Source organism: Nerophis lumbriciformis, linkage group LG38 (genome assembly GCF_033978685.3).
Source record: "Nerophis lumbriciformis linkage group LG38, RoL_Nlum_v2.1, whole genome shotgun sequence".
Taxonomy (NCBI): Eukaryota; Metazoa; Chordata; class Actinopteri; order Syngnathiformes; family Syngnathidae; genus Nerophis; species Nerophis lumbriciformis.
Window position 1 is genome coordinate 14027310 of NC_084585.2, and position 26079 is coordinate 14053388.

General features: G+C 41.9%; 1 protein-coding gene across 1 annotated transcript in view; it reads right to left on the reverse strand.

Annotated features, from left to right (window-relative positions):
• Positions 1-12093, reverse strand: part of rspo4 (R-spondin 4) — a 93942-nt gene extending 81849 nt beyond the window's left edge. Inside the window, exons 1-4 of the mRNA XM_061932298.1 lie at positions 12075-12093; positions 6488-6679; positions 6214-6393; positions 1322-1507 (exon numbers count right to left, since the gene is read on the reverse strand). Of these exons, the coding sequence (XP_061788282.1) occupies positions 1322-1507; positions 6214-6393; positions 6488-6679; positions 12075-12093 (577 nt within the window). The remainder of the gene's footprint in view (positions 1-1321; positions 1508-6213; positions 6394-6487; positions 6680-12074) is intronic.
• Between the last annotated feature and the right edge of the window lie 13986 nt (positions 12094-26079).

A 26079-nucleotide genomic window follows, 5' to 3' on the forward strand; every position in this document is an offset into this window, starting at 1 on the left:
GTTTAAATGAATAATCAACAGTTTGTTGTCTATTTTATGTTTCAGTTATATTGTTGTCTGTATAAAAACAACAATTGTTCCTGGTATGAAAGGAAAAAAAATCTGGATCTATTCCCTTTTTTAATTATAATTCCGGACCATTGTGATCTCTGCTGCTGAAAGTTTTTATTAACATACATTCCTGTTCAGCAATCTTTTGTGTTGCCCTATGAATGTCTATAAGTGTAAATGAATGTTCACCTGAGTAAAGATCTTCTTGTTTGGTCATCCCTTGGAGTGTTGGAATTTTGTAGTTGAATGTCGGAGTCTGTGTTCCGGCAGACTCCATTATCGTTGTTGTGGTTACTCTGGAAGTTTCAATATTCGTCCAGATCTTTGATGTCTTTGACAACTAGTACTCTTCTTCTGGACCCCATTCAGTTTGATGTAGATTTTGCAGTTGGCGCTCAAAGTTCCCTGAATTTTCCTCCGTTTAAAAATGTTGAATTTGAGAAAAAAACTATTCAAATCAGATATTTTGGTTTCCCCCACGGACAAAATATTGTTTAAAGATTATTCAATGATCCGAGGATGCTTAATTTAAGAGTTACAAGTTCAATACTGCTTGATTTCAGAAAAAAATACTTATTTCTATCTTAAAAGTCGTGCTAATTTCTAGAAATGCCAATTTAAATTTAGGATGTCTTATCAAGTAAAATTAACTGGTTGCATGGACAAATAAGTCTATTAGTTTTAGTAAGTTTTTAATAGTTTATAATACGTTTTTTCAAAAATCTAGTCTTTTTATCTTATATTTTGTCAGCTCATTTTTGCTGTGCAGGAAATGGAAGTTCTTGAGACACACGTCTCAGCCCTAGGTCAAGTCCCACTGTCCCAATATACCGGTAAGTATTTCACTACATAGCAGTTCCTAAACCAAAATACGACATTCAACCCGAGTGAAAATCATGAGGAGTCTTGCTATGACTTAAGACAATCATTCCATAAAAAGGAAGCGCTGAAGCTTTCCGATTTAGGATTACGATTCCCTAACGGCCAAAGAGTGTCATTAGAAGACGAGACATCCTTGACAGACATTCTGGGATTTACAGTACATTTGTCTGTCCTTCCCACGTTCCAGTAATAGGTTTCTTGATCGCACCCATTATTTCCTGAAGGTTCCTCTTAGTTAGATCCAGATGTTAGCAGCTCTCAACTGAGGTGAAACATTTGTCATCAGCATGCGACTACTCTTGTCACGGAAACAAATGGTATCAGGCATCACCTTTGGCCCGTTCTTCCTGTTACAGCAAAAACTCAAAGACCACTAGTCAATCCTCACCTGTCGGACACCTCTTCTTCATCCGGCACTTCCGCGTCTGGCTTTGTGACGGGCAGAGTGAGGGTCCAAGTCTTGCACTGCCCCACATCCTCATTTGTTGGCCCGACCGGAAGCCACAGGGGGCGCCGTCTCGCAGGCAGATGCTCCAGCGGCTCCACTCAGCCAGCGGATCCAGGGCGCAGTCTTCTGCGTGGAAATAACTTAGACTTAGACTTAGACAAACTTTAATGATCCACAAGGGAAATTGTTCCACACAGTAGCTCAGTTACAAAGGGTGGAAAGGATAAGGTTGGAAAGGATAATGCACACAAGGGCACAAAAAGAGGGCGAAAAAAAAAAGTATAAAGTAGACAAAAAATGTACCGTAGTAGCAATGCAAAATATAACATGCATGTAATATTAACATATTATAAAAACTGATATGTTATATTATTATATAAATAAAAATATGTCCTGTGCAATCTTGATCAGTGTTTTTCAACCTTTTTTGAGCCAAAGCACAATTTTTTTTATTGAAAAAAATCCGAAGGCACACCACTAGCAGAAAACATTAAAAAATTAAACTCAGCAGTTGATATTGACAGTAAAAAGTCGTTCTCGCAATTGTTGGATATGAATTCAAACCATAATCAAACATGCATCACTATAGCTCTTGTCTCCAAGTAGGTATACTGTCATGACCTGTCACATCACGCCGTGACTTATTTTGAGTTTTTTGGTGTTTTCCTGTGTGCAATGTTTTAGTTCTTGTCTTGCGCTACTATTTTGGTGGCTTTTTCTCTTTTTTGGGGGTATTTTCCTGTAGCAGTTTCATGTCTTCCTTTGAGTGATATTTCCCGCATCTACTTTGTTTTAGCAATCAAGAATATTTCAGTTGTTTTTATCCTTCTTTGTGGGGACATTGTTGATTGTCATTTCATGTTCAGATGTACATTGTGGATGCCGTCTGCTCCACAGTAAGTCTTTGCTGTCGTCCAGCATTCTGTTTTTGTTGACTTTGTAGCCAGTTCAGTTTTAGTTTTGTTCCGCATAGCCTTTCCTAAGCGTCAATGCCTTTTCTTAGGGGCACTCACCTTTTGTTTATTTTTGGTTTAAGCATTAGACACCTTTTTACCTGCAGGCTGCCTCCCGCTGTTCCCGACATCTACAAAGCAATTAGCCACCGGCTGCCACCTACTGATATGGAAGAGTATTACACGGTTACTCTGCCGAGCTCTAGACAGCACTGACACTCAACAACAACACATAATTTGCAGACTATAATTACTGGTTTGCAAAAAATATTTTTAACCCAAATAGGTGAAATTAGATAATCTCCCACGGCACACCAGTCTGTATCTAGTGTGCCGCGGCACAGTGGGAAAAAACACTGATCTAGATCACCGTTTCTCAACATTTATTAAGCCAAGGCACATATTTTACACGAATATGCACACAACTGATCTTGTTATAGTTTTTTTTGTATTTGTATTATCGTTGTATTATAGAAACAGGTGGATAGTTACTAGGGTTGTGAGCGATAATTCGATGCCACCAAATATCCACTTTGAAAAGCAAATGATTCGGCTGCGTTGGTAGCAGCCACAACAATCAAATAAAAGTCAGCTATGTATTTTTAGGTTAATCGAGTGTAGAAACGTCGACCGGTTACCGCCTGAGACTAGCAATCGGTTGACAGTTTGTCTTTAAAACAACCCCAGAGCCAGGAATGTCTGCACAATTATTGATGGGCCTGCTCTGTTAGCTTACCTTTATGAAGATACGAAAAGATGTAGATAGCAGTAGTGACGTCCACTTGTGTGTCTGAGGTGGGCGGGGCCGGGGGCGAGGTTAAGGGGGGAGGAGTATATTTATAGCTAGAATTCACTGAAATTCAAGTATTTCTTATATATATATAAAAAAAATAAAAAAAATAAATACTTGATTTTCAGTGAATTCTAGCTATATATATATATATATATATATATATATATATATATATATATATATATATATATATATATATATATATATATATATATATCTATATATATCTATATATATACATATAAATAAAATAAATACTTGAATTTCAGTGTTCATTTATTTACACATATAAACATTTAACACTCCTCTCTACTCATTGTTGTATTTGAAAGTGCAATGCTTTGCAGCCAGTAGCACAGCCTTTGAAGGAGCGTAGGTATGGGCAGTATAATATTCTGGGTTGGAGTCAATAACCAGGCGAGGTGACGAAGTTACGTCTCTTTACTTCATACTTCAGAACCGACTCCCACATTTGCCGTCAGGGTGCGCAATACAACGTAAACCGTTGGCCAACCAAAAAGTAACCACAGAACACTATACAGTAGTGTTTTGTGGTTACTTTTTGGTTGGCCAAGCGGACTTGACGACAGGCTGTCCTCACTCAGGTCCACACGGACCTGGAGGGGGGTGCCTTAAGTCTGGTTGGAAATCGGGAGAAATTCGGGAGAATGGTTGTCCCGGGAGATTTTCGGGAGAGGCAATGAAATTCGGGAGTCTCCCAGGAAATTCGGGAGGGTTGGCAAGTATGGCTTAAGCGTATTTCCAGGCGCTTGAAGTTAGGCATGTTTCTCTTATTCGTGTTCTTCTATGCAGCTTCCGAAAGCAGCGACACGGCGTAAAGAAGAGAGAAGTGCTCAAGTCTGTAATGAAGGCAGGTTCATTACTGATGAGGCGGACTTTGCAAATTTGTCTCTGTGAAAATGATAGTTTACCTAACACTTGCAAATGTCATGTAAAACCATGAAACAGACCTTAAATTTGACAAGGCCATATCAATCCAGGCAATGCTGGTCATGTGTACGTGTGTCGTCATGGTGGTGTAGTGTGTGTATGCACGCGCACCAGCCTTTTCTTCCGGCTCGATGTAACTCCGTAGATAAAACTTTGTTTCACTTGTTAATATAACCACACTGATGTCCCTGTATGAGACATGAACACATATGTATTTCTCTTTCAACCCTGAAGTTTCATGAGATTCTTCTTATTGTGAATCTGAACTGGGACTGGTTGTCGTCTCTCTCTGATGGTTTTAAATCAATCTTTGTGTAGTGTTTTGATTGATTGATTGAGACTTTTATTAGTAGGTTGCACAGTGAAGTACATATTCCGTGCAATTGACCACTAAATGGTAACACCCGAATAAGTTTTTCCACTTGTTTAAGTCGGGGTCCACTTAAATTGATTCATGATACAGATATATACTATCATATATACTATCATCATAATACAGTCATCACCTACTCAGTGGCCTAGTGGACCTACTCAGTGGCCTAGTGGTTAGAGTGTCCGTCCTGAGATCGGTAGGTTGTGAGTTCAAATCCCGGCCGAGTCATACCAAAGACTATAAAAATGGGACCCATTACCTCCCTGCTTGGCACTCAGCATCAAGGGTTGGAATTGGGGGTTAAATCACCAAAATGATTCCCGGGCGCGGCCACCGCTGCTGCCCACTGCTCCCCTCACCTCCCAGGGGGTGATCAAGGGTGATGGGTCAAATGCAGAGAATAATTTCGCCACACCTAGTGTGTGTGTGACAATCATTGGTACTTTAACTTTAACTTTAACACAAGATAATCACATTGAATTATTTTCATTATTTACAATCTGGGGTGTAGAGGGTGGTGGGGGGCTGCAGGCTGCACTATGATGGCAATATGTTCCAAGTAAACAACACCAACATTTAGAATGTTCCATTGAAAATATAGAACATCACACACGGCGCTCAAAAATCTATCAAAATGTTTTAGTATGACTTTGGTAAGCTATGAAGCCGCACCGCTTGAAGGATTGTCGGCGCATTAAACATACGAGTATTATTATGGTGTGTGTATAAAGTAAGACATATAATCTGGCGTTTTGTTTTACAATATTGTGCAAAAGCAACTTTTCTTACCTTCTGGTACCTGCTCATCTGTATTTGGGATCTGTATGGATCCTGAAAAATTGCGCGCGTTCGCGCCGACGCCATAGTCAATAAGCTTCTTCTTTTTCCTCTATCTTCTTGTTAAGTGACATTCATCCTCCGCTGTTGCCATTTCTAATATAAAGTAGTGTAAAGTTCTTACTTATATCTGTCAGTAAATTCGCCATGAAAGCGCTAAAACATACCGGTGTAGTGAGTTCACATTATCCACCCAAGGAACTTTAGTTATAAGAGTTCCGGTCGGACGGTTTTTCACGGGACACATTTCCGGTGTTGTTGTTTCCGGATGAGGAGATGCTGCTCCGTTATTGATTTAAGTAAAGTCTGAATGTCATTAAAACAGTTAGCTCCATCTTTTGACACTTCTTCCACCCCCGTCCTTGCACGCAACACCGCTACAACAAAGATGACGGGGTGAAGACGCTGCCGAAGGTGAGCCACGTAAATAAGACCGCCCACAAAACGGTGCATCCGGAAGCGACTGTCAGAAAGTGGCTTGAAGACGATCTGTAAAACATAATCTATGCAACATTTTGACCAAAGAACCAACATTATGTGTTATGTAGACCACAAGGAAGTATTTTACATTTAGAAAAAAATGATAATAATATGACTCCTTTAATGCACCCTATAATCCGGTGCGCCTAATACATGAAAAAAGATCAAAAATAGACCATTCATCTGCAGTGCGTCTTATAATCCAGTGTGCCCTATGGTCCGGAAAATACGGTAACTGTATATCATTGTAAAACACAGAACTTCTAGTATCGGAAACGTTTTTTGTTTTGTTTGCGCAAATGGTTTAAGACTTATCAGCTCAATATTAAAGGGTTTTAAAAACAAATCATTTGAAAACATTGGAGCGCATATGACCTATAAGCCGAAGTTTGCCCTTACATAATATAAATTAAAAAACAACAGTATTTTTAATGGACTGACTCACCGATTGTAGCCCATGGTTCACTCTGAGCGTGGTGTTCCTCTCCGAGACACTGATTGTGTTGTGCAGAGGTTACCTCAGGGAAGCGGTTCAAACATCGGCCTTTGCAGAGCTGGAAACCCGGCTTACACTTGATGCAAAAGTCCCTGCTGAAGCACTGCTCACAGTCCATTGAGCGGCACTCTGACAACAATCAACACAACAAAGTGTGCTAGAGTGTAGTTAACACCTTTACCTTGAACATGATGAAGAACTGCGGCGCTTATGATCAGCTTACTTAAGCAGCGGTTAATGTCCCGCCCCCTCTGGCCAAAGTATCCGAAAGGACAGGCGTGGAGACACGTTCCGTGGTGAGACATGCCGTCCCGCTGCAGAAAGAGGAAGACGTGCTCTCTGCAGCGCGTGCAGCCGTTGTCGTGGGAACACTCCCGACAATTTCGACAACCTTGTGATCTTCCTTGGTGAGCTGCTGAGGAAAAGGACGCTCAGTTAACGTTCAATGTGAAGGACATGAAAGAAGACCGCACGGTCCAATATGAAACAATGACATGAATGCACATGCTAAGTAAGTGACGACATCTAAAATGAAGATTCTAAAGGGGAATACACGATTAAATCAATGTTGATATTCCTTCCCATCCACCATCTGTTTTCTTTCCAATAACTCCCTGGCCACAGTGCGGTTTTTAGCATGTATTTGTCATATTTTCAGCTACAACCAATGAGTGTTTTGTGTCGGGTTGGGACGATTCGTCAACTTAGTCGACGTCATTGATGACGTAAATACGTCGACGTCATGTACCTTGCGTGCCTATTTCTGTGGAAAGGTTTTGTGATAAGTTAAAGATAAGGTTGTGAATCCTCATTTGTCCAAAAATAGTCGTCTTTGTTTGTTACCAAGTCTGCCATGATTAGAACACACTCGCGTGTTTGCATCCGGTTGTGCGTTGCTATGGAAACGGAAATAAATGCGCTGGAGAATGAGTTCCGCCAATGATTAATTAAAATGACTAAAATACGGTAAATTTTGTACATATTACATATTGTTATGAACGTGTCTGTTACTGCATTATATACTTGCAGTATGTATATAAAATGTTGATGGAGGGTTTTAAAAGGCTTTGAAGGGTACAACGGTGACTCCCGTTAGTCGCATCTTCCAATCATTTTTTTTCTCATGTCTATAATCCAACACAAAAAAGACATGTGTGTTCTTGTCTTCGTAGTGATTGTAAACAATAGGCAAAATTCCCCAAAAATGTCTAGTTCCCCTTCAAGCAGGAACTATTTCTATTTAAGACAAAAAAACATTATTTTATTCTGTAATTTAGTAATTTTGCACAAAAACATATTGAACAGGATGGCGGAGGAAATAAAGTAATTTTCATTTGTATCCCGACAAAACAACATGCATTTAAAGTTTCGACATAAGAAAATTGTTGATGTATTTTTGGGGAATTCATTCGAAAAATACCAATACACTAAAAACTATTTTTTACAGAAAGAAATTCAATCTACAGATTAACCGATAAATTGAAAATAATAATCGATAGATTCATCGATTCAAGAAATAATCGTTTGATGCAGTCCTAGTTTTGTGTCCTTCTTTTGCAGTTTTTCTTAACCTGGGTTCGATCGAACCCTAGGGGTTCGGTGAGTCGGGTCAGGGGTTCGGTGGAGGTCAAGACACACCCGACTCATCGTGTAAATAAAAACTTCTCCCTATCGGCGTATTACGGATACGGCAACAGCAGAAGTCAGACTGATTTGCAGGTGTGTAATTTGTTGTGAGTTTATGCACTGTGTTGGTTTTGTTGTTTGAACAAGTTGATGTTCATGCACGGTTCATTTTGTGCACTAGTAAAAAAACATGGTAACACTTTAGTATGGGGAACATATTCACCATTAATTAGTTGCTTATTAACATGCAAATTAGTAACATATTGGCTCTTAACTAGTCATTATTAAGTACTTATTAATGCCTTATTCGGCAAGGCCTTATTATAAGCCTAACCCTCTAACCCTGGCCCAAACCCTCTAACCCTAACCCTAACCCTAACCAAATAACTCTAAATTAAGTGTTTGTTACTTAGAATATGTTCCCCTAGTGTCCAAAAAACTCTAAATTAAGTGTTTGTTACTTAGAATATGTTCCCCATACTAAAGTGTTACCAAAAACATATAAATTTGTCTTGAATTTGAAAAAAAACAACATTGTATTATTCACTAAAGATGCTGTCCACAAGGTTGCGGAGTGTGTTTATAGGAATTTCAAAAGCGCATTGGTGAGGTCACACACTGATGTTGGTTGAGAAGGCTCTCTGTTCTAATTCATCCCAAAGGTTTTTCTATCGGGTTCAGGTCAGGTCTCTGTGCAGGTCAGTCAAGCTTAGCCACACCAGACTCTGTCATCCATGTCTTTATGGACCTTGCTTTGTGCACTGGTGCCCAGTCATGTTGGAAGAGGAAGGGGACCGCTGTTCCCACTGGGTTGGGAGCATGGAATTGTCCAAAATGTCCAAAACAACCCCACACCATAATTCCTCCTCCACTAAATTTCACACTTGGCACAATGCAGTCCGAAATGTACCGTTCTCCTGGCAACCTCCAAACCCAGACTCGTCCATTAGATTGCCAGATGGAAAAGCGTGATTCATCACTCCAGAGAACACGTCTCCAGTGCTCTAGAGTCCAGTGGCGAAGTGCTTTACACCACTGCATCTGATGCTTTGCATTGGATTTGGTGATGTATGGCTTAGATGCAGCTTCTCGGCCACAGAAACCCATTCCATGAAGCTCTCTGCGTACTGTACGTGGGCTAATTGGAAGGTCACATGAAGTTTGGAGCTCTGTAGCAACTGATTGTGCAGAAAGTCAGAAAGGCATCCAATGACAGTTCCACGCTGGAAATCACTCAGTTCCTGAGAGTGGCCCATTCTTTCACAAATGTTTGTAGAAACATTGGATCATTTGGATGGGTGGCCAAATACTTTTGCAATATAGTGTTGTGGAAGGGGCGTGGTCCACGCGTCACCTGCAAGCAGGGCATGTGCAGAAGCCGGCTGTGAAGCAGATGACAGGTGAGTGGATACCTCAGCTGGCAGAGTTAATTAAGTAAATTATTCAAACGACCCGCCCAGACTTTGACTAAGCCACCGCCCTATGACGTGAGACCGGAATCGTCTCTATACCCACTTTTGACAGTCACAAGAGGAGCACTGGTGCTCAAATCAGAGAGGAAGCTCTCTGGCCCGCCCCCTACTCCTGTGACAAGCGAGGACGGTACTCCCACGCCCCCTCTAAGATTGATCCTACCTCCGAAACTTAAAATGTCTCCATCGGCCCAAATTCTTGACTCCTCCCTTTACACGTCTGACCATTTTCCTCCGGCAGATGGCAACCTTGCACGTGCACACCAGACATTTTTGACACATGACATACATTCATGTAACACACGCTATGGAACACAGGAAGGCCACACATACCCACTAATTCCTGATAATGGGGGAAGATTTCAATATAAGCTTTTTGCCGTTGCAGACAAGCAAGCCATTGTTGACAAACTCCCACCTTTACCTGAAGGAAGGAGCCTTTGGCTAAACACTTTAGACAAAGCTGACCCTGATGTACACGGTGCCGAAAGCAACACATGGGAGGGACATCTTATTCATTATATGCAAAATTGGACAGAGCAGGATGATGACAACAAGGCTTGTGGTAGAGTAACAAGGAAACAACTACTTAATTTACAGACCGCTGAAGATAAAAAGTCAAAAGAACCAAAAGGTCAAAAATCAGCTAAAGTATATTCAGCAGTGGGTGACCTTGCTTTTGAGCTCCAGCAGGTGGAGGAAAGAATCCTCAACAGAAGTGAGACCAGACGGTTGGACTCGGGTGGTGGACGACACGGTGCTTCAATGTCAGTCCGGGGTGGAAACTGTCTCATCTGTGACCAGCCTGGTCACTGGAGTCGAGACTGTCCGAACATTTCCGAACAGGAAAGGTTCCGTTATGCCGCCAGACGAACACGAAGGCATGGCAGAGGGCGCCCACAGCAGGAACCCCAACAGGAAATACAGACAGGCCCCCTGCTGGACATAAGTGTCAACGGACAATGTTATCAGTTCGAGATTGACACTGGTGCCACCCACTCATTTCTGAATGCGGAGGTACCAAAGAAACTGTGTGCTTCCTTTTTGAAGGTCGAAGGCTTCGCTGGGGTTACAAGAATGTTACCTGTCACCAAACCACTTCCGGTTCAGATTGCTGGACACACACTGAAGCACCCCTTCGTGGTCGACCTGCACACACCTTGCCTGCTTGGTAATGACCTGCGTCACAAACTGTACCCTGACATTTAATATCGCACAGAAGGAACTGTTCTATCAGTGAAAACCCTGGCTGACTGAGCTGTTTCCGTGTGTACCGCCACCCGACCCGCCACATGTTATGATCACCAGTTAGACACTCATGCCAGGAGGCCTTTGACTCCTTATATATATGTTGGAACTCAAGGTGTGGCTGCTCATGTTGACCTATCTTTGCAACAACTAGCATGGTATAAGATGGACACAAATGCTGTCCCACATTGTTCCCTTGCTCTCTGTCTCGCCTACGAAACCAAAGACTTAGGTCCAATGATAAAACACGGCGTAGCTGCTGCTGATTGAACCGACACACAAATACCACATTTTCAACTATTTCAGTTGTCTGTTAAACACATAGCTATGGGCTGCACTTTGGACACCCCGGCTGTAGGCTAGGAGGAGCTAGCAGCTACACAACAGCTGAGCTAAAACGACACATTACAATTAAGCATATCAAATAATTATAATTGCTTATTACATACACAAAGTTGCCATGACAGAAGTCCGATAGAAAGTATTCAGTAACAATCGTGTCCGCATCATTCAACTTTCTACAACATGAGCTTGACTTAATGAATTATTGGGGGCACCAGGTGTGGTAAAATATGAAATTCCTATTGCAAAAGCATCCGCCATAAGGTTAGTGTTTTTCTAGTATTTGTGTCAATATAAATATAAGCATATTTTGTGGCTTTCACCATATTGAATAAGTTGCATAAAATATAGGGTTGATATCGCTAAGGGGTCACCTACCCTAACGCCACCCTCCAGTGGTCCACAGAGGCTGAAAAGACTTTCATTGACCTCAAACATGACCTGTCCTCCGCCTCTACTCTTGCTGTACTTGACTATCAGCTGCCCTTTTTTCTTGGATGCTTCTGAAAGTGATAGTACTACAAACACAGTCCCTTTTTCAGAAACAGAAGGGGGAGGAGGTGAGGGTGGATTCAGACTCCTTACAACAAAATCGACAATCATCCGACTCTGACACATTCCATAGTTTAAACATTTTTCCCGTGGGTAAGAAGTTATAAATAATTTTAATTTGAAAATAACGATTTTGCACATCGATAGTAGTTTTGTAAATTAATTTGGTATGTGGAGGAGCTGAGGGTGGATCGTGTCGAGTTTTTGATTACACTGACATGATCAATCCGGTACAAGGGAAAAGGTACTTGCTGACTTGCGTTGACAATTACAGTGGTTGGCCGGAAGCAACCCCAACCTCAAAAGAGGATACAAAATCAGTAGTTAAATGGCTTGTTAATGACCTAATTCCCCGACATGGTTTTCCCAAAAAGATTAGGTCAGACAACTGTACCCATTTCAAAAATACTCACTTACCCTTGGTCGAAAAGGCTTTCGGACTAGAACACAGGTTCGGTTTGGGGTACCATCCTCAGTCCCAAGGTAAGATCGAGAGAATGAACCAAAACATCAAGACACAATTGGCTAAAATCTGTGCACAGACCAAATTGAAGTGGATTGACGCGTTACCATTGGCTTTAATGACCATCCGAATGTCCATGAACAAAACTGTTTTTTCACCCTATGAACTGCATACAGGTCAGCCCTTACCAGGACCAGCAGCCCTCCTGGAAGGAGGAATCAGTGTAAAACCAAAATGGTACTTTAATCAAATTCAGAATTTGTGTAATAATTTCTCTGCACAGATTCGTGGGCAACAATCCACCACTCCAGGAACCCTTCCTCCCTTTGAGTGGGTCAAGATCAAGGTCATCAAACGCAAGTGGACGGAGCCCAGGTGAACTGGTCCCTTCAAGGTCGTGGAACGGACGTCCCACGCCCTTCGACTGGCTGGTAAAAGGGACACCTGGTACCACCTCTCCCTCTGCACTCCTGCTGAAGAACCTGACAGATCTCCAGAAGATGTCATTGCCGACATCGCCACATCATCTGCCCCACTCGACCCCCTAGCAGCGCCTTTTGAGCCTGCGGCATCTAAAGAAGAACGGGAGCAGGCAGAAGACTCACTTTTAGCCACTGAAGGGGGTGATGTGCTGGTAACCTCTCCCCCCAGGTCATAGAAGAGTGAGGCTGTAGTTACTCGCTGCACATAGTCTCACAGCCCAGAAGACGACGCCGAGAGAGATCTCCCTCCGTTGAGCTGCCGTCTACTGTCGTGTAGATCTACTAGACCTGCTCAACTGCTGTATTGTATATCCTTACTTGAGACCAACCTATGTACTCGATGTTACCCAATTTCTCTTGCTTGTTTTCAGCATAACTATTTGTGTCGTTACAATAAGTGAAAAGTTTGATGTTGATCCCTGTTTCATTACCTAAATTACCCTGATTTTGATAGACGAAAGGCAGGATGTTACACCTAGTAGTATTCCCTGACGGACTGGTGCTTGGGCTTGTTCTACTGTCCTTGTGCCTCAGTACCTCCTTCCCGACGGCAGTGGCTGACAAGTGTCTTAGAACATATGGCGGACTTGAAAAAGACTGGGTAAAGGGGGACAGCAAGACTTATTTTTTTGACCTGTGCAGTGTGATTGATTGCGGGGGACATAATAGCTATTACCGTGGTAGTAACCTCTATCTTTGTTACGAGTCAGCCCTGAACCATTGGTGTCGCAAGCAGACAACATACTCTGGTAGGTGGTGCCCCTTGTGGACGCAAGTAACCCACTACACAGGCCCCTATTATCCCAGAACCAAATTCAAAGTTATTCTGACAGGGATGACCTTTCAGAGGAATTTTGATCATTCCCAGAACCCCCTCGCCTTTACAATTCCCAACATGGGTGTCATACCTAGTCCCTTTTATGTTGTTTTGGGGGTTGACCAGACTGGTACAGACCCTAAAGGGATTATTAAAATGAATGTCCTTGAGAGGGCGTTAACTACCTCCACACCCTCTGTAGCACCTAAAGTGCCACTCCACCTCGGTGACGTTTCAAAGGCTCTCACATATGTGTATACTAATGACATCACCACCGAAGACCTCGTAACTTTGACCTTAGGAGCGGGTGCAGGCAACCTGTGGCTCAGGTGGATGACTAGCATGGCCAAGAGCCAAGACTTGGGTGACTGTGTTGCTTGTTCCGCTGGACGTCCCTTTCCCCACACTTACCCCGCCCTCCAAGCCCTGTCTAAGGAACTTACTGAAGTTTCCGGTGTCTCTGACCCCTTTAAAGATTGGCTCCAAAACAACTTTGGCAAGTGGTCTGACCTAATTAAGTCTGCCCTGGTCTCCGTTGGAGTTTTCTTGGCCATCATAGCCTCATGCGGTTGCTTTATCGCCTCTTGTGCTAGGTCTCTATGCACCCGCATCATTGTTAGAGCTGTCGAAGGTCAACCCCACCGTGTTTCTGGGTTTGCTATGTCTCTGAAGGGGGTCAAGCAAAGTGGTGACTTTCGAGAATTGCTAGTTTCCTTCCCTGACCATGACTACATTGACGTGGACTCCCTCCATCTATCTCCCATGTAACTATGCTTTTATTTTATTGCTAGCTTGCTCAAAAAACAAAAACAGCACCTACTTTAATGTGGGGCGTGCTTTAGAAGTGTTGTACTAGTGATAGAGATCTTTTGTAGAAGATCTGAAGGGGGATTGACAGAGATATATATATACATATTTAAGAGTTATTTCTTTCTATAGTCATATTTGAAATAGCTAGTGTTTTCAATTTGTACTCTTTCTATTTTTTCTCCATCTCGTGTCCGATGGTACACTGTGAGTTACCTTGAGCTTGGGAATGTGAGGAGTAGACGTACTCCTTTTCTTTAACTCATCCTGTATCATGCTAAGTAGAACAATGGACTTGTGTATTCGCTCTGAAGGGTGGAGGCTATTGGCATATTGAAGAAGAGAGCGCTTCCGTAAATGTTTTAGATCAACTTGGCGACGCGATTGAATGTGTTGTTTCTAGGTTGGTCTCTCCAAAGCTTTGGAAATCAATTGCAAAATACCAATTCTGTAGGAGTCATCGCTTATATTCAGCATATATGTCATTACAAAGAACTTGGGATTGACCAGTAACTTAAATTTCCTTGGAGGAACATCGGGTACAAAACGCAACACTCTCCACACACACACACACACACACACACACACACACACACACACACACACACACACACACACACACACACACACACACACACACACACACACACACACACACCTACAATGCAGATGTAAAGTCTGCGTCAGATATCAAGTTGATGAAGTGCAAACTAATGTTTCCAGATGATCTACTATTTTTGGATTGGACATCTGACTCTCAGACCAGAACAAAGGTCCCCTGGTGGCTTACTCAGAGAATGATGCATAGAGCGTAAGAAAGTTCAGTCAACTATGATCATCTGTATAACATTAGTCACATAAGTTTATATTGCATCTATATTTCCTTGGGTTTTAATCTTTTTACTCTTTTATTACAATGAAAAATGCAAGACGATTCTATTCTATTCTAGTTTGTTCACTTTGAAGTGCAAACTTCTGTGGTGCCGACTTTCCCACATAAACTTATCACATCATTTCCTAAAAATGGTGACGTTGTCCTGTTTAAAACACAGCATTTGATCCCAAATGGGCATCACTAGAGCTCTTAAACGTCAAGATTACTGCGATGTACGACTCTTCGGAGCTGATCTGCTAAAGGTTTGCATGTACCGGTACTAAAACATGTGCAAATTTGATAGCACACGCAGAGCTTATCTACTAAACTTGTGAGCAGAGGATTGCGCCTCAGAAGTGAGTAGAATAAGAAGCACAATCCATTTAGCGTGTCTGTCATCATGAATATGCAAAATACAGTATATGTTGATCATCAGAACGCCCAAAATACTGGGTAGAGAAGGCGCAAATATCATCATTCCGCACGCGCAATGTGATTTGTCAAGGCTGACACTGTTCTGCAGGCGCTATTTAACATCTTGATTTGGTACGTCTACAAAGGACATACAATTTGACACAGTGGCTCTGAGAAAATAGGGGATTGTGCTGCAAGGAAAGACGATGAACAGAGAATCCCCCGTCCTACGTGTGTTTGTCAACTTATTTGGACTCTTAAAAATTAAAAATATTAGACGAATCGTATATTCAGCATAATAATTTTATAATTTAATAGCTGCTGAATGAATTAAAGGGGAACTGCACTTTTTTAAATTTAATTTTGCCTATCGTTTTTTTTTAATGCATTCTAAATATTAAATATTTATAAATTAAAGTCCCCTTACAGCAGAGCCAATGGGAGCTCTACTATTTCGCCCATAAAATCCAAGCATTCAAAAACCACCAACAATATTCCATTTACATTTTGTCACTTGAATATTAACCAAGTATTAGTGATATTGTTATTATAAGCGCTAACAAAGACAAACTATTTATAGCGGCACCGTGATCAGAATCTTGTGTCCCTATGTTTACATCATCAAGTTGTCTGCTGCTTCCTCGCATCCTAAATCATGCATCTCACCTGCACAGAAGATGTCTGAGGGCGTATTCCGAGAAATTGGTACACTTTGACAGCCATTTAGGACCCGAAACTGGCGAGGACGACACGAAAAGACGCTTGGTTCCCCCCGCGCCCCCTCCCAATTTCTTTGCAAGGATTATTAGTCGACATCCTAATGACAGCAGACCTTGCACAGTAAGTGATGTTTTATTACGTTTGTTGGCTCTCATGAAGTCTGCAGTGAGTAGTAATCAGTGATGAAGAAAAAAAAAGCAAACGTTGTGATGTTTAAAATACGTAAATATTTATTGTTATTATAAATGTGCCTGTTACTACATTACATATATACTTACACCATGTATATAAAACCTCAATGGAGGTGTTTGAAGGGTTTTTTAAGGGCTTTATATGCGGAATAGAACGGCTCCCATAGGCTCCATTGTAATTAATATTGTATTTAATATTTAGAATGCAAAAAAATAACATCCATCTTCATGTCTTTCATAATGATTCTGAACAAAAAATATTTCAATATGCATTTCTTGCATTTGGGTCATTCCAGACACATGAACGTGCTGTGGTGTCGTGCGCCTCCCTGCCAAGCGTAATGTGCTAAAAATAGTTTCTGTTGTCTTGATTGATATTCTGCATTGCAGAAAAGGTGTTACATTATTATAGATGTATGTTGCTAGTTCAACACCATCGCACACAAGTTGGAGAGCCTAATAACATGCACGTTGAGTGCTTCCATGAGTGTTTCCATGGGCACAATCCTCATTTAAATAGGGCGGTCTGCACCACTTTTCAATTGCACACGCAGTCTTATACGCCTATTAATAGTACACACAATTTTATAGTTTGCGCACACTATTTAGCGCCTGGTATTTGGATCTAAAGTAGCGTACACACATGAAGAAAATCGGGCTGTTTTTGTCCCGATTTTCACAATTCACTCACTCAATCACAATTCATTTGTATAGCCCTTAATCACAAATGCCTCAAAGGGCTTCGATTACACCCCTTCCCACCAAAGACAGCAAACATTCATTATTTTATGTCTTATAAGATTGTCTGATAAGATGACCATAAAAATATAACACATATACTATTGTCTTCATGTCTGTGCAGAACGCCGACACTTGACTCATCGCTCCGTGAATTGTGATTTGTTACAGAAAGTAACCAATCAGGGAGATAAAGCATTTTAGTGACTTTATTGAGAACTTGTTCACATGCAGCCCGCTCCTGAGATGATAAAGTTTGTGTTTACACTGTCTCCATGACTTTTTCCATTTTTTTTTTTGTTTGGAATTTCTCCTTTCAAAAATAGGCCTCGATCATCATCATTCCCCCCTCTCCTATGTCATGTGTTGCTGTCGCTTTTGGAGCAGAAGTCGTGACCCCAAAATGCAGGAGTCAGCAGGCAGCGTGCAGGTAGAATTGTATTTAATGTCCAAATGTTCAAAAACACAAACAGAGTGCAGCAGGGAAATGCACCAAAAAGCACATGGAAATTGTGCATGAAAAAAAATCAAATGAAGTGCAGCAATAGAGTGCACAGAATAGCACAGGGCACAATGAAAAAGGTAAGCTTAACGGAGAATGTAAACAAAAGAAAATACAGAATTAGAATTACAAATATTACTGACCATGTACATAACTTCAGCAATCTCCAACAAACTCAAACAATGATCCACACTGAAGTGAAACTGGCATAAATAGTGCCCAGGTGATGATCAGCAACAGGTGAAACAAATAATCACTAATAACCCCCAGGTGAAAAAGACAGCGCTTAGCAGCAGGGGTGAAGGCAGTGCAGGAATGACACAAACAAAACAGTACGTGGAAACATAATAAGAGCGCAAGACAGAAAGTGAGCCAAAAAAACAAAACAATCTTGCGTAACAGGTCTTAAAAGTACCTCGCCCTTGCTTAAGGGACGGATTCTAGACATCCTAGAAACCCCCAAAATGAACAAGTCCAAAGTCATGCCACTGCAGCTGGCGAGGAAGAGTACGGCTGGCCCACGATTGCTGTCCTAGCGGCCGAGGAAATCCGTGCTCAGGTCTTAAGTGCCGCTGCTGCAGAGGCGACCATGCACTGGCCACATCCATAGCCGACGAGGAGGTAGGCGTAAGCTAGAGCACAACCTCAGCAGCCTTTGTGGTCCACACCTAAGTTCTTGGTTTGGCTGCGGATGGCGCAGGGGGATGTCCATGAACTGTCCACATACGCGGCCAAAAAGAAGGAGTGTTGTTGCCGGACGGGCGCCTCCGCAACAAGCGAGGAAGGTGAACGCCTGATGAACGCTTCCGCGGCAGGTGAGCTGAAGGTCACGCAGGCTGCAAGGCTGGAAACAGAGCTGACAGATTCAGACCCACTGGAGGGGCTGGTAGCATCGGACCCACTGGAAATGACACTGGCAGCAGCGTCAGACCCACTGAAGACAAGATTGGCAGCGTCTGCCGAGCCACTGCAATAGGAGCTGGCAGCGCACCCTCAAGAAGTGGATCCTCTGTCTCAAGCGCCACTAACACCTTCCGGTAGCGAGCTGAACTTCTTTGCGGGGTCGCTTGTTGGTTGATGAGCTGGAACAGGAAGTGGGGCAGAATATGGAGCCAATGGTGCCCCGGCTGGTGAAGAGGCACACAACTCTTTTGGATATAACTAATAATGCAGCTGTTGATTATTTTAGTTATCAAGTATTCTATCGAGGCAGCATAGTAGGACAGTGGTTAGTTCTCGTGCCTCAGAGCGAGTTCCCGGCCTCGGGAACTTTCTGTGTGGAGTTTGCCTGTTCTCTCCGGGTTCTTCGGCTTCCTCCCACCTCCAAAGACATGCACCTGGGGATAGGTTGATTGGCAAAAGAGTGTGTGACTGTGAGCGTGAATGTTGTCTGTCTATCTGTGTTGGCCCTGTGATGAGATGGTGACTTGTCCAGGGTGTACCCCACCTTCCGCCCGAGTGCAGCTGGGATAGGCTGCAGCTCACCTGCAACCCTAAGAGGGATAAGCGGTAGAAAGTGGATGGTTGGATGGATGGAGTACTCTATTGATTAGTTTGTTTGATTAATTGAGTAATCAGATACAACTCACTTTACAGCCTCAATGCATATTTTAGGGGAAATAGTTGAAATGAACTAAAAAAGTTATGCTTGCCATAACCTTCATTCTTTCTTTAACAAATGCAAATCATCATTATTGAAATTACACCTTTAACATGTGTACATTAATGATTTTTATTTGTTTTTAATTCTCCGCTGTTTGCCAGCACACACATAGCAGCACACACAGACTGATGCTCTCATGTGTGCTGTTTTTCAGCGGCCGTGCGTATTTAAAGATCCGGATTTGATCAATTCTTATTAGTTACACTCATTAAACAATTATTCAAAGCATCCATTCATCCATTTTCTACCGCCTGTCCCTTTCGGGGTCGCGGGGGGTGCTGGAGCCTATCCCAGCTGCACTCGGGCGGAAGGCGGGGTACACCCTGGACCATACTTGCCAACCCTCCCGGATTTTCCAGGAGACTCCCGAAATTCAGCGCCTCTCACGAAAACCTCCCGGGACAAATTTTCTCCCGAAAATCTCCCAAAATTCAGGCGGAGCTGGAGGCCATGCCCCCTCCAGCTCCATGCGGACCTGAGTCCGCTTTCCCACGATATAAACAGTGTGCCTGCCCAATCACATTATAACTGTAGAATGATCGAGGGCGAGTTCTTGGTTTCTTATGTGGGTTTATTGTTAGGCAGTTTCATTAACGTCCTCCCAGCGCGGTAACAACACACAACAACAGCAGTCATGTTTTTGTCTACCGTAAATCAGTTTGTCTGCCGTAGACAGCAATGTTGTGACACTCTTAAACAGGGCAATACTGCCATCTATAACATCAGTAACATGTACGGCTTTTAGAGAGTGCAGTGCACAACTGCGCACACAACAAGGAGACGGAGCAGAAGAACGAGGAAGATACAGCCACGGCGATGCCGACGACGAGTAAGATGAAGAAATACGCTTTGTTGCACCTTTCCTGCCTGAGTCCGGCGATTAGTTGCAAATCTTGCTTTATTGATTGCTTGCACACAGCCAATCCAACACAAAACAAACTAGTCCCCGCCCGCACTCACGCTACCGCTCCCTCTCTTCTCTCGCCCACACACTCACTGATGTCACTCACCTCACATGCTCACCTATTAAAGGGCCACACACACACATACGCTACTCTCATAACAGCTTGTAAGTTCCAAGCCGCAGCTGCGATTGGACCTGGATAGCCTCCGGGAAGAAGTAGTGGACTACCAAGTGCTTGGCACTGAAGATCTTCCTCAGGAAGCAAAGATTGACCGGTTTTGGGCCATGCTAGGGAGAGATGGAAGATTCCAGTCTCTAATGCAATTGATGAAAGCACTTTTGTGCGTGCCACACATCAATGCATCATCAGAGAGGGTGTTCAGCATGGTTAGAAAAATAGTGACAAAGAATAGAACAAGGATGGACAATTCAACCCTTAACTCAACAATGAGTAGATAGATGAGTGTTATGTGTGTGTATATGTGTAAATAAATGAACACTGAAATTCAAGTATTTATTTTATTTATATATACATATATATAATAAAATAAATATATATATATATATATACAGTGCCGTTAGTTTCGGCGGTAACTAGTAATCTAACGCGTTATTTTTTATATTCAGTAACTCAGTTACCGTTACTACATGATGCGTTACTGCGTTATTTTACGTTACTTTTTATGTAGTATAAAGTGTGTTTTATCGGAGCGCTGCTGTGTCATCGTTCTGATTCTTCTTGTGTCACAAGCCGGAGAAGAGAGAGAGACATGCGCTCTGTGTGGGTGTGTGTGAGTGTGGGTGTGAGTGTGGGGAGGGAAGAGAGGGGGGTGGGGGCGTGTCTGATCATGGCGGAGCCAGAAGTCCAGTTTGCTAACATGGAGATATTTTCACTACTTTTCTTTTGTCGAGCACAAAGAAAAGAACATTTTAGTTAAATGTAAATCGTGCTTTGGATCAAAGATCCCATCTACTGCCCAAAACAGCAATTCAAATCTGCTGAAACAAGCTACATAAGTAACATGCTTCGACGAAGCTAGTAAAGAGAGATAGAGACTCAGATGCCACTTCACCTCCACCACTTAAGGATTAAGTCTGCCTCTGCTCATCATTCACCACTGAAGGTACACACACTCTGTCAATCAATGTTCCCTCTAATTGTTCATGTGTGTGAGCAAACGCAAAAACTCCCTGAGCATTGAGTGGAGCCCATGTGAGAAACTTTAGACGTGCACACTGTGGCTACACCAGCAGCACACCTGTCCCAAACCTGACTAAATAACAAGTTCAATCTCCATCCATCCATCCATTTTCTACCGCTTGTCCCTTTCGGGGTCGCTGGAGCCTATCTCAGCTGCATTCGGGCGGAAGGCAGGGTACACCCTGGACAAGTCCCCACCTCATCACAGGGCCAACACAGATAGACAGACAACATTCTCTTATTATTATAATCAAATGACAGCAGTCATTTCCATTTCTAATATAAGTGTTTAGGCCCACTTACAATGACAATAACAACAAATATTGTTTTTCATGAACTGTGTACTTGTATTTTTTGTCTGGGTGGAGGTCCTGCTTTGGAAATAATTGGTACCCCTTTTAGACATTGCATTTAGTTCCCATTAAAACATTCACATGTTGCACAATGAGATGTAAGCAGGGGATCATGTGTACATTCCTGCAACTTCCTGTTTGTAAAATATATTTTTTTATTAGTATTTATTTAATATACTAACAGCATTTAATGATTAATATTTATAAATTAAGATTCCTAATAAATGACACTAGAATAAGCACACATTTGATTGGTAAATCATAGTGTAACGACCTGGAATTACACTTTATGTGTGGTGTTGGAGTTGTCCGACTTTTTGTGTGTCTGTAAACGCATCACTGGCTCAGTGCCATATGTGCAAGTGTTGGCGCACGTGAGAAAGAGCGAGCGGCTGCTGTTGATAAAACAAAGTTACTTTTGGTCTGGTTTGTACTGCAGAAAATGACCACTTTTGCTAGATATCATTTTTTTTACTAATGTTTTGGTGTTTATGGCCGACAATAAAGAGTTTTGCTCAGTAAAGTGATGGATGAAATTCATGTCCTCAAAGCGTCTCGACAGACGTTACAATATTTGAACAATGATGACGAAAACGGTTTTCTCTGTGGTGTCCGTGTCGTGTCGAAAATTGTTATGCGCTTATTTTTTTATTTGATTTTGTGCGTGGCATAGATTTGCCGTGCGCAGAGGACGCTTGAGCAGTGCACAATTGCACAGGCGCGCTCCTGAGAGGGAACGTTGCTGTCAATTCTCTTATATACTCTTTCATTCTAGACTTCTTGAGTGTTTGATTATCACATCACTCTAAATGTATAGACTATAAAGTTCACAAACATAAATAGGGATCCTAGTGGGCCAGGCCAATTTTTCCTTATCTCTAAACTATCCATCCATCCATCCATCTTCTTCCGCTTATCCGAAGTCGGGTCGCGGGGGCAGCAGCTTAAGCAGGGAAGCCCAGACTTCCCTCTCCCCAGCCACTTCGTCCAGCTCTTCCCGGGGGATCCCGAGGCTTTCCCAGGCCAGCCGGGAGACATAGTCTTCCCAACGTGTCCTGGGTCTTCCCCGTGGCCTCCTACCGGTCGGACGTGCCCGAAACACCTCCCGAGGAAGGCGTTCGGGTGGCATCCTGACCAGATGCCCGAATCTCTAAACTAAAACTGGGGAAATGTGGAGAGTGTTCTGGGCTTCAGACATGATTTTGTATCAGAATTACTTGAGGAAGAAAATGCCTGGTTAGGCTTTGTGTATGTAGTGTGTGCCTTTCTTGCTTTACATCTATGCTGTTATTATGCTGTTTGTTACTTATGTACGTTATGTTGCAGCTATTTAAAATAGTTTTGTCAATTTGTTCTGGCCAGAAACAAATTGGTCTTTGTAACATATCTTTGTCTTTGTGTGTTGTATGTAGACCACATTGCTTAGCAGAGTTCAGTGATGCAAATGCATGTCAAGTTGATCAACAGATTGTATTATTCTCCAGTGCAATAACAGTACTGAAATGAAGGCTAAAAGGGCATTAATGGGAGCTTTAAAAAATAAATAGTTACTTTTCACAGTAACGCATTCCTTTTTGGTGTAAGTAACTGAGTTAGTAACTGAGTTACTTTTGAAATGAAGTAACTAGTAACTGTAACAGTTACTGCTTTTCAGTAACTAACCCAACACTGTATATATATATATATATATATATAGCTAGAATTCACCGAAAGTCAAGTATTTCTTAGATGTGTATATATATATATATATATATATATATATATATATATATATATATATATATATATATATATATATATATATATATATATATATATATGTATGTATGTGTGGGGAAAAAAAATCACAAGACTACTTCATCTCTACAGGCCTGTTTCATGAGGGGTTCCCTCAATCATCAGGAGATTTAGACATATATATATATATATATATATATATATATATATATATATATATATATATATATATATATATATATATATATATATATATATGTACATACAGTATATATATATACATATATATTGGACACAAATTCCTCAACCTGATTGACAAACACTTTCCCAAAGACAACAACCTAAGAAAAGTATTCAACAAGAACAACATCAAATTGAGCTACAGCTGCATGAACAATATACGACAAATCATCTCAAACCACAACAAAACAATTGCAAATGAGCCGTCGACCCCCAGTCAGAACGACTCCAAAACCAACAAAGCATGTAACTGTCGAAAGAAACCTGATTGCCCCCTCAACGGGGGATGCTTACAAACATCAGTTGTCTACCAATCTAAGGTAATACGCAAGGACATTAACACATCCGACACATATGTAGGATTAACCGAGGGTGAATTCAAAACCAGATGGAACAACCACAAGGCTTCTTTCAGGAACAAAAACCTGCGAAATACCACAGAACTCAGCAAACACATTTGGGACCTCAAAGACAATAATGTTGAATATTCAATAACATGGCAAATTCTTGCATCCAGCACACCTTACAATAGTGGTAATAAAAGATGCAACCTATGCTTGAAAGAGAAACTGTTTATTATCTACCGTCCAGACCTGTCATCCCTCAACAAGCGCAGCGAAATTGTAACAACATGCCGCCATAGACGGAAACACCTCCTAGGTAACACATGAACCAATCACCACGCCCCTAGGCCAGCCTGTACCCACCCACTCTGTGCCCTATATAAACCATGGTATGCGAATGCTCCCATTAAAATCTCCTGACGATTGAGGGTACCCCCCTCATGAAACAGGCCTGTAGAGATGAAATAGTCTTGTGATTTTTTTCCCCACACATACATATACATATATATATATGAAATACTTGACTTGATGAATTCTAGCTGTAAATATACTCCTCCCCTCTTAACCACGCCCCTAGCCACGCCCCCCACCCCACCCCCGACCACCCCACCCCCTCCCCCCACCTCCCGAAATCGGAGGTCTCAAGGTTGGCAAGTATGCCCTGGACACGTCGCCACCTCATCGCAGGGCCAATACAGATAGCGACATAAAATTAATCAAATCTCTTTTCCAAAGCACCTTGTAACAGCTGGATGGCCATCATGTCCGCCCATGTCCATGTCGGAGTATTTAAAAGAGACAGATGTACATATGTGCTCATACCCATCATTCAAGTGAATGACTTTTAAGCGCTGAAGAAAGCGAGTCCAGATGCTGTAGGTGAGATGTATTAGTGTGCCAAAAGGCAGCTGGCTGTTAAAGTGTTTCTCTGCTTCGTGAAAAGCACAGCTCATCTGAGGAAATTAATTCTGACAGCAGGTCAGCACACCTTTGACCACTTGAACCTAAGCATGCAAGGAAACGTACCACCTTTTCTAGGAAGTACACTTTGATTTGAAAATAACAACGACTTCAGTGCTTCTTATGGGGCGGAAGCGCTTTGAGTGTCTAGAAAAATGCTACATAAATCCATTAATATCATTATTACACTCATAACCTGCAAAATACAGACACAACACATTTTCAAAATACAATTATGCATAGTTCACCCAAAAATAACTCTGGTTAGCGCCCTCATTTAAAATAATGCAAACTCTTATGACCACTCCGCCTGTTTAAGAATCACAATCGAGAATCGTTTGGAACCGAAATCGTTCAAACTCAAACGATGTCAGCATATACCGGTACTCTCCATATTAATAAAGTTCATTTGAGCGATGCAATCAGATCAGCTTTGCATGCTATCAAGTTTGCACCTGTTTTAATACACACAGACCCTTAGCACAGGGGTGTCAAACTCATTTTAGCTCAGGGGCCGCATGGAGGAAAATCTGTGCACACGCAGGCCGGACTATTAAAATCATGGCATTAAAACTAAAAAATGAAGACAACTTTAGATTGTTTTCTTTGTCTTAGTTTGGCCAAAAATAGAACAAACACATTCTGAAAATATTACGATAAAAATATAGAAAAAAATACCGGCAGCGGTAAAGTTTAGATCCATGAAGGAAAGAAGAAAGTGAATGAATGTTTGTAACTGAATAAATTTAAATATGCGTAATAATTTGTTTTCTTTCGTATTATTTTTTAAAATTAATTAAGTAACGTTTATGACAACCTTTTTCCAAAACACAATATATAATGTGAGATATAACAGGATAATGCATACATTTATCATTTGTTTTCAAATGTGGAGGGGGCGTGGCCTGCCGCGGAACGGGGTGTGCAAAGACCGGCCTCGAAGACAGCGACAGGTGAGTAGATGGCCCATGTGGGCCTTGTTATCTAATCAATCACCTGTCGCCTTTATTAGCAGCAGCCGGAACGAGACACGTAGTTGGAGTTGGGAGCTGGAGAGAGAGCGAGAGACACACGCCTAAAACAGACTGCTTAAAAGCAATCCAGACCGTTGTGGCAAAATAAAAAGACTGTGTTCAAACTGTCTACCGAGCTCACGGAAGATATT